At 58.4% G+C, this 13,000-nt stretch overlaps 1 protein-coding gene across 1 annotated transcript in view; it reads right to left on the bottom strand.

The window, feature by feature from the left end:
- Window positions 1-439: 439 nt before the first annotated feature.
- The window catches only part of DIS3L2 (DIS3 like 3'-5' exoribonuclease 2), a 188,494-nt gene continuing 175,933 nt past the window's right edge, over window positions 440-13,000 (bottom strand). Inside the window, exons 16-22 of the mRNA XM_032193590.1 lie at window positions 10,716-10,899; window positions 9,327-9,413; window positions 4,660-4,807; window positions 4,275-4,405; window positions 3,928-4,032; window positions 3,327-3,428; window positions 440-950 (exon numbers count right to left, since the gene is read on the bottom strand). Of these exons, the coding sequence (XP_032049481.1) occupies window positions 852-950; window positions 3,327-3,428; window positions 3,928-4,032; window positions 4,275-4,405; window positions 4,660-4,807; window positions 9,327-9,413; window positions 10,716-10,899 (856 nt within the window). The 3' untranslated portion in view covers window positions 440-851. The remainder of the gene's footprint in view (window positions 951-3,326; window positions 3,429-3,927; window positions 4,033-4,274; window positions 4,406-4,659; window positions 4,808-9,326; window positions 9,414-10,715; window positions 10,900-13,000) is intronic.

The following is a 13,000-nucleotide window of genomic DNA, read 5'->3' as shown; positions in this document are numbered from 1 at the left end:
CGCTTCTCTCCCACTCGGCAGGGAGAAGCTGGGACACGGGGCGTGTTCCTCGGAGTCCTGGGACGATCCAGCTGTGCCAGCAGCAGGCACAGCGCAGCCTCGGGCAGGCGCAGAGCCCGGGACAGCCCCGGCTCGAGCCGAAGGGTCCCGTGTGGGATTAGGCTGGAGGCCAGGGTGCAGGAGGCTGGAGCAGACGCCCAGTGACTGCCGGTGAGGGCTCAGACTGAGGGATTAGCCACCGCAGCGCGGGCCGGGAGCACGCAGCGTAACCCCGATCCCCGCCTCCAGCTGAGCAAACAGCAGGGCTTGGATTTCGCAAGGCTCTGGGATGCGACAGGGGGACAGGAATCCCCAGGAGATAAGTTACGGCAGCATTCCTGGCTGGAAAACGAGGCAAAATGAAACCTGCACACAGTCCCAGCACGGCTGCTGACCTGGCTTTATTTCCTGATACACAGCCCAGCCAGGAACCCTCCTGTGCAGCCCCTCGGCTCCCTCCCCATCAGCCCGCCCGGGGACGAGCACCCAGTCTAAAGCAGCTCTTCCACTCTTGGGGACACCGGACCCTCACCTCAGGCACCCGCAGTGGTAAAGGCTGGGCACCCACTGCCTTTAAAAAAAAAGAAAAAAAAAGCTAAAAATATTTTTTGAGTAGAAATACTCTGTCTGGGGAAAGCCCTGGACCCTGCTCCCAGCCCGCCAGGCTGGGTTAAAATCCAAACCAGAAATAAAACGACAACGGTTTTAAAAATCTAATCCCCAGATTCCTTGTGGGTCCCCTCTGTCCCCCGCGGGTGCCGGTGCGGTGGTGGGGATGAAGGCTGCAGCAGGAGCAGCGAGGCCGGGCACACTCATTTCTCCGAGCTGGGTCTCTTGAGCAGGGCGCTGTACTTGAGGGGGACGCCCTCTGACTTCAGCACGACCTCCACCAGCGTGAAAATGGTGATCACCTTCAGAAAGGGGAAAGAGAGAAAGAGAGAGGGTTTCTCAGCGGGTTGGCATCAGACCAGGGTTTGGTTTGAGTCGCGCTGGCTTTTGTGCCAGCACGGGGTCACACGCAGCAGCTCCGAGAGCACCACAGCAGTGCTGCAGAGCCAGTTGGGGAACCCAAAGGAACCCAAATGAGCCTCCCAAAAACACATCTTCAATTAGCCCAGCCTGGTCAGGCCCCGACTTGTCCTCTGCGTGCTCGGGGCAGGAGCACGGGTGGCTGTGCCCTTGATTTTGGGTCCCCATCTCCCTAACGCCCGCCCGCATCTCGCTGCAGAGCGCACGGCATCGCCAAATGCAGGGGCCTGGCCAGGTGCCAAAGGCGAGCTGCGGTGTTCCCAAAGGACACCAAACATTTTCTCATCATCCCATAACGAGGGAATGACCCGCCCGTGCCTGTGCAGCGAGAGAAGACCCGGGAAGGGAGCATATTGGTTGAGAGGGATGCGAGGGAATGAAGACTGGAGAAAATCGATTCCTCCTGCTCAGGAATGCGCCGCTGCCTGCCGCCGCCTCCCCGCCCCCCCCCCCAAAAATCAATCTCTTCATGCAATTGTGCAGATTAGAAACGTAAATCATCGATCAGCTCTGCTCCCAGAGCGGGGATAACGGGCTGGCTGGGACAGCGGGCTGGGGATTTGTGTGACCACCGTGAGGCCGTGCCCTGGAGTGTGTGGGCTCAGCCCTCGCTCGCTGCCTGCCACGTCCCCAGGGTCCAGCGGGGCCATCGCTCCCGGCTTTTAGGGTGGAGGAGCAGGCACGAGGCCACCCGAGGTAACCTTGTCCTCCCCGCTCATCCAGCGCCTGCTGCTCCCGATTCATCATTCCAAGCAGGAGAACCTCACCACCAAAATCCCAGTCTTAGCTCTGCCTCGTACTCAAGCCCTGGTGATCTCCTGAAGTCCGGGGGCAGAAGGAGGTGATGTGTGGGGTGGGGGCTCACGTCTCCCCTCGGCAGTGGGGCAGCCAGCCCAGACCCCTGCCCAGCTTCCTGCAGCAGCCTTCCCGTGCCTGGGGTGAGCCAAACTGGGAAGCAGGTGTCCAGGGCTGGGGCCAGGCTGGAGCAGGGATGAGCTCAGTGCCACGGTGCCAGGGTGATGGCTCCTGCCCTTCAATGCGGCTCCTGGGCAGTCTGGCTCATCACAGGGCTGCGGGTTTATTGACTTGGGGATCTGCTGGCTCAGAGGAGAGCTCAGAGCATGCTCCCCAGGGAGGCTCTGGTGTTTTCCTAGGAGGCGTGGAGGATTCCTGGAGGAGTTTCCCCTATTGCTAAGTGTTTGTTTACCAAAACGGGCCTGGCTCATGCAGGGACATCTTTTTTTTCTTGTGGGTTCCTGCTAGGGTGTAAGTGATACCCGCTCCTGTAGGACAGGAGGAGCTGAGGCCACTTCAGACATATCCAGGGGCTTCTCTGAGCCAAGCTGAGAAATGAAAGCGCAGCTCAAGAGGAGGGCAGTCCTGAAGAAAGGCTGTGAGCGCCGGGGAGCTCCGCTGACTCTGACCCTCCCGAGCTGGCAACATCTCCCCTGGGAGGGAAAGGATCTTCCAGGACATGCATCGTGTCAGCTGGAGGACCCCTGGTCCTGGCCCTGCATGGGGAGTCCTCTCCAGCCAGCCCAGAGCCCTCAGTGCAGGACAGGGTTGAATTCAGTCCTCCCATCCCCACCCAGGCAAAGATCAAGGCAATCAACACAGCTGTGACTTTATAGTTATGCCAGACAAAAGTTGGCAGAGAGGCACCACTTAATCAAGCCAGACAAATGCGATTGCTCCCTTTGATTGAGTCACCAAGTTAATAGATGACAGGGACACAAGAGAGAGATTTCTAGATGTTGTTAAGCCATTTGACACTGCATCTCATGAAGTCTGACTTAAAAAAAAAATGCTCCTAATTGGGTCTCAGCCCTATCACATGGGCAGAAACCTGATGGCAAGGCTGTGCCAGTAAGGGGGCAGGGTCTAGACGGGAGCTGATTTTACTTAACATCTTAATTGATCATTTGGAAGAAGGAAGTAAACAGCATGGTAATTAAATTAATGGAGGAAACTGGACTGGGAGGCAACACACAGCGTAGATGGGGCAGAGTCTGAAGGCAGTGGTGGGGTCAAACGCAGGGGCAGTGATGGGGTGGAGGGGGCTGGGTGGAAGCCCTGCTGGGAGAGGAGAAGGAGGCTGAGGTTGGGCTCACTGGGATGGGGACATGAGGGACAGCAGGACCTGACTCCCTACAGGGCAGTCACGTCTCCTTGTGAAGCTCATGGGGTCCATGAGTTGCACACAGCTTCCACACCTGCCCCATGGTCTTATGAGGCTGTCCTGTGCTGCGGGGTCTTACCTGGGACACAGATTCTTGCTCTGGCTTCTCTGGCTCCCACATGAGCGTCAGCTCCGGCTTCCTCCCCACCTTCTGGAAGTGGAAGCCCAGCAGGGGCAGTGCCTGCAGGGAGGGAGCACGTTGAGAGCTGCCTGTGGCCCCCAGAACCCTCAGCCCCGCTTCCCCCTCGACTGCAGCTGCGATGGGAAGGGTGCTGCTTTTGCCCAGCACGCTACATAAAGTCCTCTGCAGCTCTGTAACAGCCGGGATGCAGCAGCCCCTGAGTCTGAGCTCAGCACGTAAATCAGAAGCTGCTGCGATACACAAACAGCCCATAGATCACGCTATATGTCCTGTTTAAAGATGTCATTGCCAGCCGTATAACCAGGTTATTAAGAGAAGCTGCTGTCACTAACCGCAGGTGCTGGCCTACAGCAGCGCTGTCACAGCCCCAGATATACCGCGTGATTAAAGAAAAGGAAAATCAGCCTCTCTTCCCTTCCCTCCCTTCAGCCCCACGTTGCTCTCTGTCCTCACAAATCTGCCTTTATCCCCTTTTAACAAGCCTAGATCACCCGCAGCACGCTGCAGCCGTTCTCCGGCGAGGCGGCGAGGCACTTACGTTGCAGTAGATGCGCTTCTGGACTCCAAACTTCAGCACCAGGACGTCGAAGGCCTCGTTCAGCACGCCCATCACCATGGCCTCGGACTCCAGAGGACCGCACTCCTGCCGAGAGACCGTGCTGGTCACTACACCACGTCCCCACCTGGGTGTCTCCACGGGGAGCCCCACCTCACTGTGCGGTGTCTGGGGGAGCTGAGCGATGCTCACTCAGCGTGTGCCCTCTCTGTTTGCCTTCCTCCTGCCCAGCTGGGGAGCCAGGCAGCCCTCTGCTCTGGCGGTTTAGGCTGAGCCTTCGTGGGGATAATTCAACAAACACCCCAGGGGAAGACGTTCCCGGCTCCTACCCTGACGAAGATGGCAAAGAAGAGGTCAGCGCTGAGCTCCTGCACCCTCTTGGAGGCCATCTTGCGGTCGTTGCAGTGGTCTGCTTGCCTCTGGAGGGCATCTTTCTCCAGCTTGATGGGGGCGCTGGCACCTGAGAAGGAAACAAGCGACAACGTCAGGCCCATATTCCTCCTCCAGTGATTCCCCAGAGCAGCCTGGACCCAAATACCCATTTTTTACATCCCCGCTCGCCGAGGACACCCCTGTGCCAGGGAGCTGCCCGGTGGGACGCAGACCCCAAGCACCCTGCATCCATGGGCAGGCGAGGCAGGGACCCAGGAACCCTGGCTGTGCGGGGGCAGCCCCCTCCTCCCCTGGCAGCACCCAGAGCACCGTGGCACCCACCGAGCGAGGCGGAGAGCAGACGGTGCACGAGGACATCGGCGTAGCGGCGGATGGGCGAGGTGAAGTGGGTGTAGAAGGGCACGTTCAGGGCGTAGTGGCGGAAGAGGGTCTCGTCCTTCAGGACGCCGGTGCAGAAGTACAGGGCCATCTGGAAGGGGCGAGAAGAGAGGGAAGGGGGGGGGGAGTGAGGGGTGGTGGAGGGACCCTGAGTGAGGCTGGAGGGGTCTCAGGCTGTGAGACAGAGCCTGAGCTGCTGATGGTCCCTCACCTGCTGCTCCGTTTGGGCTGCACAAACAAGGCGGGTGGTGCAGGAGCTGAGTAGCAAAAGGGATGAAGCCCCAGCAACCAGTGGCTGCTGGTGGACCCATGTTCCCTGCACTCCTCTTGCAGCACCTGGCACCCTGCGGGGGTTCACCCTGGCTCGCCCCAAGGATTGCATTGATTTTCAAGCCACACGTGGGTTTAAGCAGCCTCCTGCTTTGACTCAGGCCGTGGGGCTGTTTCACAAACCCCGTGTGTGCCGAGGAGCAGACTGGAAGGGGACAGCACAGCTCATCCTGTGCCTGCAGCAGATGCTCTCCCCCGAGCAGCTCCGTGCCAGCCTCTTTGGTTCTGGGTCTGGCTCTGCACACCCATCTCCCCTGCTCAGAGAGCCCCAGGGGATGCAGTGAGCAGCTCTGCTGCCCGAGGAGGAGGAGGAGGAGGAAGAGGAGGAGGAGAAGACGGCCCCGCTGTGATCCCTGCTGCTTCATCCCACGATGACAGCTGGGAAGCCGAGCGGCTAGACTGCCCAGCTAAACCAAACCCGGCTGCACCGCCCCTGTTATCACACACGTTGCAGCTTTTATTTTCACATCTGTGAAACCCCAGCCCTCGGGGCTGGGAAAACAACGGGGCCGAGCCCAGGCGGGGAGGGGAGGCTGCACGGGGTCAGGGGGGTTGCGGAGGGGTCACGGCACAGTGGCGACGGAACGAACCCGTTTCAAAATCAGAGCAAGTGATTTAAAAAAAAACAGGAGTAGCCAGCTCTGATTACAGAGCCGTCCTGGGATCCAGGGTTTGGGCAGCTGCATCCTCCGTTCTCCAGCCCAGCGGCGCAGCCAGCTCCTGCTGAGCAGCTCCGCGCTGATCCGGGCAAGCAAATAAAGCAGGTTAAAAAAAGCAGCATCGGTCCCGGCCTTATTATGAGACCCGAGAGCTGGGATAGGAGCTGAGATGGCTGCCAATTTCCACAACCCCGAATTAAATTGTTTCTGATGGACTCCACGAAGGATGGTCTCCACTCAATTAGCTCGGCTCCCTCCAAACGAGGCTGTGCGTGGTCGGGCAGGGACACACGCTAGGCTCTGGAGGCTGCTGCGGGGGAAGACAAGTGCCCTTGTGCTGCCTGACAGACAGCTCGGCGATCCGGGGGGGTTACAGCCACTGCTGCCAGGCTCCAGGGGAAAAGGGAGGAAGCTCCCCACGACGCCAGGCAGGCAGGGAGGGGTGCCCAGAAGGCAGAATGCACCTGGCTGATAGCACAGGTTGAAATTTTTGCTATGAGAAACCACTGAGAAGCACCCACCCCTGCCCTGCACCCAGCAGAGCACGGCACCCTCTGCCTCATTTCAAGCTGGAAAAGATGCTGCTTGCTTCTTCCCGAGAGATGTGCTGGCCAAACCCCGCTGCTGCTGGGGCCAGGACTGTTTCTGGCACCCTGCTGACAGCTCACGACCCTCACCGAGGCTACGAACAGCTTGGGAATCGCACCAAAAGCACTCCTCTGAGCTGCAGCAAGGTTACGCACCGCAGGGAGCCCAGTCTGACACTTGTCTGATACCTGTCCTCAGCCCCACGACAGAGCTATCCGGTGACAGCAGCCCGACACAAAGCAGATGTGTTCCCATTAACGGATTTGACTCGCCAGTGGTCTCCAAGCCGGGGGTCTGATTGCTGAGGTCCCGGGAGAACCGTGAAATAAATCAGCCCCAGCCAACCAGGGGAGGCTTTGCTCTTATGGACAGATTGAATCCCCGAGTGACTGAGCCCCTGAAAAATTATATGTCGCTGCTCTTTCATCTGTTACGAGCCTCCTGGCGTGGCAATCCAGGCGCTCCCGCAGACACACACGTTACCGGTTGCTCCCCATCTCCTCCTCCTCCACGAGGCCGATGCCTTGACCACCAGCACGCAGCAAAGACGGAAGATTTAGGGTGGCGTGAGCACGGGTTCAACCTGTGGGCTGCCTGTTACGGCTGATGTGGCTGTAGCCTTGTCCCTGAAACGCCAGCTTCATCACTGGGGGCTGAGACGTGCGCAGGGCCATGGGTCACCCCTCGGCGCCCTGGGCCCCTCCACGCCATCTGTCACGGCGATGGCTCAGCTCTCGACACCGGCACGGGCTCGGCATCTCCACGCTCTGCAGCTGCCAGCACGCAGATCTCTGCTCAACCCCATTAGAGGCCACGGAGATGGGCAGGATGGGGCTGGTTTTCCTTCCCATCTGCTCCAGTATCAGGGGTAGGCAGCAAAAAGTCCTCCTCCCAAGGAAAGCTTCCACTTGGCGGCTGCCTGCCCCTTCCGAGGGGCACCGACACGGCTTTGCACTGCCCATCCTCTGCACGTAGCAGGAGGAACAATAGTGGGGATCTGAATTGCTTGGGGTTTTGGGGAACTGGGACCACTCGCCCACCAGTCCAGCCCACAGTGAGTGTGGTCAGGGAACAGGGAGTGCAGAGGACAACGCCGTGTCTGTCACCCAGCAGCTCTACAGTCCTTTACAGAGCAGAGATCCTACACACACACCGCTGCACGCACGTCCTGGATCAGATTGGGAATGGCCCTGAAGATGGGAGGGGAGCGTCTGATAACCTGGCTGATGGCTTTGGGCAAGCCTGAGACTCCATTTACAAACCAAACAACGGCTCAGCTAACGGCCAGGTGAACGTGCTCATCCCAGGATCAGGACAGATTTGCACTCCTTCTGGCTCACGCACAGCTTTCAGCAAGAAGAGCATCCCAGTGCACGTCAGTGCCACCTTGCTGGGGATGCGGGCAGGCAGGAACAGCACTCACCACACAGAGGCTGTCCTGCAGGGCCAGCGGGCTCAGCTGCAAACTGAATTTTGGCTATTATGCAAGTGTGCCAGACAGCAGGCCTGCCAGGAGAGAGGGGACTGCGCAGCACACCTGAACGCAAGGGCACCTTCATCTTCCGAGGAGGTTGTGAGCCTAGTTCCTGCCAAAATCCTGTGTCTTGTGGAAAATCTCCTCTAAAAGCTCCCTCTCTTTATTTCTTCTTCTTGCCCAAACTGTTATCTACTCCCCAGAAGACTTCATTTACTGAGCCTTCATGTCTTCACATACTGCTTTAACTTGTTGAGATGTAGCCCTGTGAATGCAATAGCCACCGGGAGGTATTTCAGAGACCTGCCACCTCTCTGACCACAAGGAGAACTGAGCAAGTCAGTGGGTCCCAAAAAGCTCATCTCCTCCTCCATGTCAGCGCACAGCCAAGTTCCTCCTGCCTTGCTCATCCCTCCCAGCCGGCAGCTGGGCTTGCTCCAGGTTTGCACCAGTCAGCAGGACCACGGAGGGACCCCAGGGAATGCACGTCACCTGTTAGCACTTTCCACAAGAAAAGGAAGACGTGACAGAAGGGACCAGGACAAACCAAAGCAGGACACGGGATTTGGGACAACAGAGCCAGTTCCAGAGGACTCCACCTACGAAGCAGCACTCCTGAGCTGAACACACCCACGAGGAGGTGATTTACTGAATGCCTTTGGTCCCCAATTCCGCTTGCAAGCGTTAAGTCACTAAAGTACAGCAGGACTTCAGGCAACTGCTAATGAGTAAATGGAGCAAATGAGCTAATTAGAAGAGTGACAGTGAAATGAGCGATGTTGGGAAGATGATTCATTCCTGCGGCGATCAGCAGGCCACAGCAGAGAGACCGTTCCAGCAGCATGCCCCTTTTCCCTGTGGGGTAGGACTTCCCTCAGAAGAGGCTGCACTATGCCCAGCTGCAAACACAGAAGGGCAGATGCTTCATAAAAACTTTTATTTGGATGGTGATAAGCACCCAAGTAAGTGTCCTGAGCTGCAGATGCATCAAACACGACAATCAGTGGGAGCAGCACAACAAACCTCCCCTGCACAGGCCTTTACAGAAGGTTTCTTGGCCTGGAGGGAGACCAAAGGGTTTCCAGAGCTTTCTTGCTTCTAAGAGAACCTGTCTGGGTACCAAACGGTGATCTGTGACCAACCCCACAGCACTGCTTTGTCCTGGCTCCTGATTCTTTCTGTGGACAAGAAGCCAGTTTGGATACCATGACGTGAGGAGCTGCCACAAACACGAGCCAGCTCCTCATGGTGCCCACTGAGTCCTTGTGAGTCTGCTTGTGTCCTGCATGTGACTTCCAAGTGTGCAATGCTGCAACCCCACAGGGGCACTGCGGGGCACAAGGAAAGGCTCAGCCTGACCCTGCCATCCAGTAAAGCTCTGCTGCCCGGGGAATATCCACAATGCCAGCTCCACGGGGCTGAAAGCACTGAGCTCGGCATCCATTTGCTCTCCCGCTATGAAATGATGAGCTACAGAAATGCAGAAAGGGCCAGGGTGAAGATGGAGCCACGGCAGAGAGCTACAGCAGATGTGTCTGACAGCACGGTGTGGGTCTTACCTGCATGGGCCTGGAGAACATGTTGGTCAGCACTTCTTTCCTGGCTTCGGAGTACTTGTCAGCCCCAAATGTTTCATTTAAGCTTTTCTGGAGGAGAAGAAGAGACAGTTTTCAGTGCAGGCAATAGGAGGAATCAGATGGATCGTACTGGGGAGAACAGCAGCTCATCCGAGCCACATTCCTCTTTTCCCTGCAAGTCCCCTTGTCAAACAAAGAGCCCAAGGAAAGCTGGGGTTTGCTCTAGTCCCATCAGGCAAGCACAGCCCCCCCAGGACTGCACACAGGGCTTCTGAGCACTGAGCCCCCTCTCGGGGCTGCAGACAGGGAGCACAGGGACCACTGGCTGCCGTGCAGCATGCGAGAGCGCTCGTAACCCCTCTCCTGACCTGTGTCTGGCTCCCATCCAGACACCGAGAGCTTCATCACAGGCACTAATGGGACCCTGGGGAGACGTGGGGTGGGAGGTCACCACCTGGGGCTACCAGCAAGGAAGGGGCTGGGAGAGTTGAGAGCGTGGAAGAGGAGCTGAGCGCGCAGCCCCGTGTCTGCTGACATAGCTTGGTCACAGCCAGCGAGCGGGGAAAGCAGTCCCAGCCGATGGAGGGGTGTGAGGGAGGCCAGCGGGGATGTGATTAACAGAGGATTATCCACAGTCCAGTTGCAACGAGGAAAGAAAAGCTTGGAAGCTGCGCTGTTCAGCTGGAGTTCAGCCTCAGGACAGAGGATCGCTCCGATCCTTCCCATGCTGGCTGCTCCTGACCTTTCCCAGCACTGCTCTCTGGTCCTTCCCATTCCCCGTTCCCTCCCCTCCCTGAGATCTTCAGCAGTCCAGACAGAAACACCTCCCTTCAGAGCCACCTCCCTTGTGGTACAGAGCAAGTAACCCACCCAGGATCTCCCAAGAAGGCAAAGAAAGGAAATCTGGGTGCTCCTGCACCGAGGCATCCTTCCTATTGCCCTGCTTTGCACAGAGAGGAAGAACTTGGGCACTTACAAGGTCTTCTCACCCTGCTCCAAGCTCTGAGCACAGCACTGCCTGAGCAGGACAAGCTGGGCCACCCCTGCTCAGCACTGGTGGGGTCATGAGGGAGTGAAGGAGGCGTTTTGTTTCAGCATGGAATAGCTACTGCCTCAGCTTGGACTCATCCTGGGGTGACTGCACGGGTGCTTTTTGTCCTGAAAGCCCTGCCTGGCCCTAGCCCTCCTTCCTCCCCTTCGCTCAGCAGCGCTGCAGGAGCTGGAGGGATGGTGGCCTCAGTGCTCCTCACACCGCTGCCTCGAGGAGGAGCAGGGAGAGACAGGGCAGGGGATAAACCACACGCCGCAACCACACCGCCACACAACCACCCCCCTTCTCCCCTGCAGTCCCCGCCAGCCCAGCGCACTCACGTGCAGGGTCCCCGCAGTGCTGAAGTCGATGTCGAGGCCGACTTGGTTGCAGAACTCCATCAGGTCTTTCAGCAGCTTGGTCTGGGGCGGGGGGTGACGGCGAAGCAGGGCCTGCTCGGGGAAGGAGCGGTAGATCTGATGGGCCACGGCCATGTTCGCCAGCAGCATGAACTCCTCCACCAGCCTGCAGCAGGAGAAACACAAGCCCGGGTCCCGGTTAGAGAGGGGGTTCCCCTGGGAAGCGAAGCCATTTATTAGCTCCTGGCCAGTCCAGAGCGACGGGGACTAACAGGACACGGGGGGATGAGGGAGCAGCTTGCAGTGGCTGTTAGAAAGGAAGATTAGATGCGAGACTGCAGCAAATCCCCCCCCAAATTCTCACTTTCTAGCGGAGGTTTCCCCAGGGACTCGGAGCAGCCTGTCTTAGTGGTACAGGCAGGCAGAAGCTGGCGATAAATTGACAGCTTAAATTAGGGTAAAATAATCTCCCTTTAGGTCATTTTATCCCCTGAAACACTCGACAAGCAAAACAAACGCCGTGCAAGAGATAGCACGGAAAACAAACAGGCGCCGCTCTCTTCTCGGTCCAGAGAAAACAGCGTCTCGTTGTTTCCATCCCAAGACCGACGTGTGTGGTCGGGGCCCGCCACGCAGCCCTGCCTCCAGCATCCCGGCGGTGCCAGGACCCTGGGTGCTTCTTTTAGGACCTCCTGGGGGTTGCCCAGGCTGGGTGAGCTCCCCCCTTCTGCCTCCGGACTCAGCGAGTGGAAATCCCCAGGGCTGCACGCTGCAAAGAGAAGCAGCCCCGGCGCCGGGGATGGTTTTGGGGAGCAGTACGGGCTTTGCTGCCCGCTGTAGGGCCGTGCCACGGGAGACTTGTTTTAACTGGGCTCAGAGAAGCAACGAGATGTGCTTCACCGGGCTTCCTGCTATTTGCTGCACGTATTCCCAAGGCTCCTAACCGGTCCTCATTGCCAAAAAAGATAATAGATTTCCAGAAGTAACCTCAGGCTCCACGCAATGCCCAAGCGAGCTATTACTGCCGACGCTGGCTCAGCCCTGCTGCCGCCACGCAGCAGTTTTGTAGGGCTGCCTTAGGGCATCTGGGATGGAGCCGGTGTCCTGCAGCCCCCTGCTCCTGCCCGGGGCATCACCCGGGTGGGATGTGCAGGGCGCTGCGCTCCCAGGGTACGTGCTCCAGCTGCGATGCGCTCCCAGCCCGGGAGAACGTGCCAAAGACTCGAAAGAGAAAGGAAATAATTAAAGACGAGCCCAGCGGAGGAATTAGCACACGCTGCTTGTAATCAGCAGTGGAAATGCTTGTCTTTAATGGGAAGGAGCTCCCTTAACAAGAGCTTTGCGAGCTCTCCCAGCGCTGGGAAGCTTATTGCTGCCGAGAGGCCGACGTTTCAACGCCTTTTGGGAGGGCAGCAGGGACAGGCTGTGGCACGGGCAGCGTGGGGAGGCACAACCTAAATGGGAAGGGACCGAGCCCATCCCCTAAAGCACCAGCTGAACGGCAGATGCTCCCAGAAGCTCACGGGATGGGGCAGCACGGTCAGCGTGCAGGAGTGCTGGGGCCGTGCGTGCTTGGGATGGGAGACTTCCAAGAGGGCCGAGCAAAGCTCTTGCTGCTCCTGTGCAGCTAAGCCAGCAGATGGCAACATCGGTCCCTCTATGGTCACCGGCGCCTGGGGGCTGTGGGACAGCATGGCCCAAGGGTGCTGGGCACCACCCCGCTGGGCACCACCAGGGGTGGGTGGCCAGGAGGCTGCAGCATCCCCATCTCGCAGGTGGGGGTGAATCTGGTGGCTCTCACCCAGCCACCACGCTCGCAGACAGCAGTAGGGGCCGTGCACACGCTTGCAGAGCCCAAGGGGATGTGCAGGGCTGTGCCAGCCCACGCTCAGACCTGGGGAGGCCTTTCTGCCTCGACCCAGCTCATAGCAGCAAATAGCACGGGCTGCGAACAGACGCACGCGTGGGCAAAAGCTGCCCACGGGGTCCCTGCGCCTTCCTCAAAATGCGGCCTCGAAGGAACGAGTTGCAAAACCATTTCTGAAGGCAAAGCAATAAACACCTGTGAACAGCATTTCCTCTTTGCACAATGTGCTTATCTCATGTCCTGGAGATAAGCTCCACCAGCAAGTGCTCAGGCAGCTCCCCTGGTTCTTCTTCCTCCTGTTGCTCCTAAGTGTGAAGCCTTTACCTCCTACCCCCAGCGACACTTAGGGCTGGAAGCAATTTTCACCTGATTAATAAGTTTTGTTTTACCATTTTAGGGC

This window comes from Aythya fuligula, chromosome 9 (assembly GCF_009819795.1).
Source record: "Aythya fuligula isolate bAytFul2 chromosome 9, bAytFul2.pri, whole genome shotgun sequence".
NCBI classification, from domain to species: Eukaryota; Metazoa; Chordata; class Aves; order Anseriformes; family Anatidae; genus Aythya; species Aythya fuligula.
Note: the sequence above shows the minus strand (reverse complement) of the source record. Positions and strands in the feature narration are given on the sequence as shown.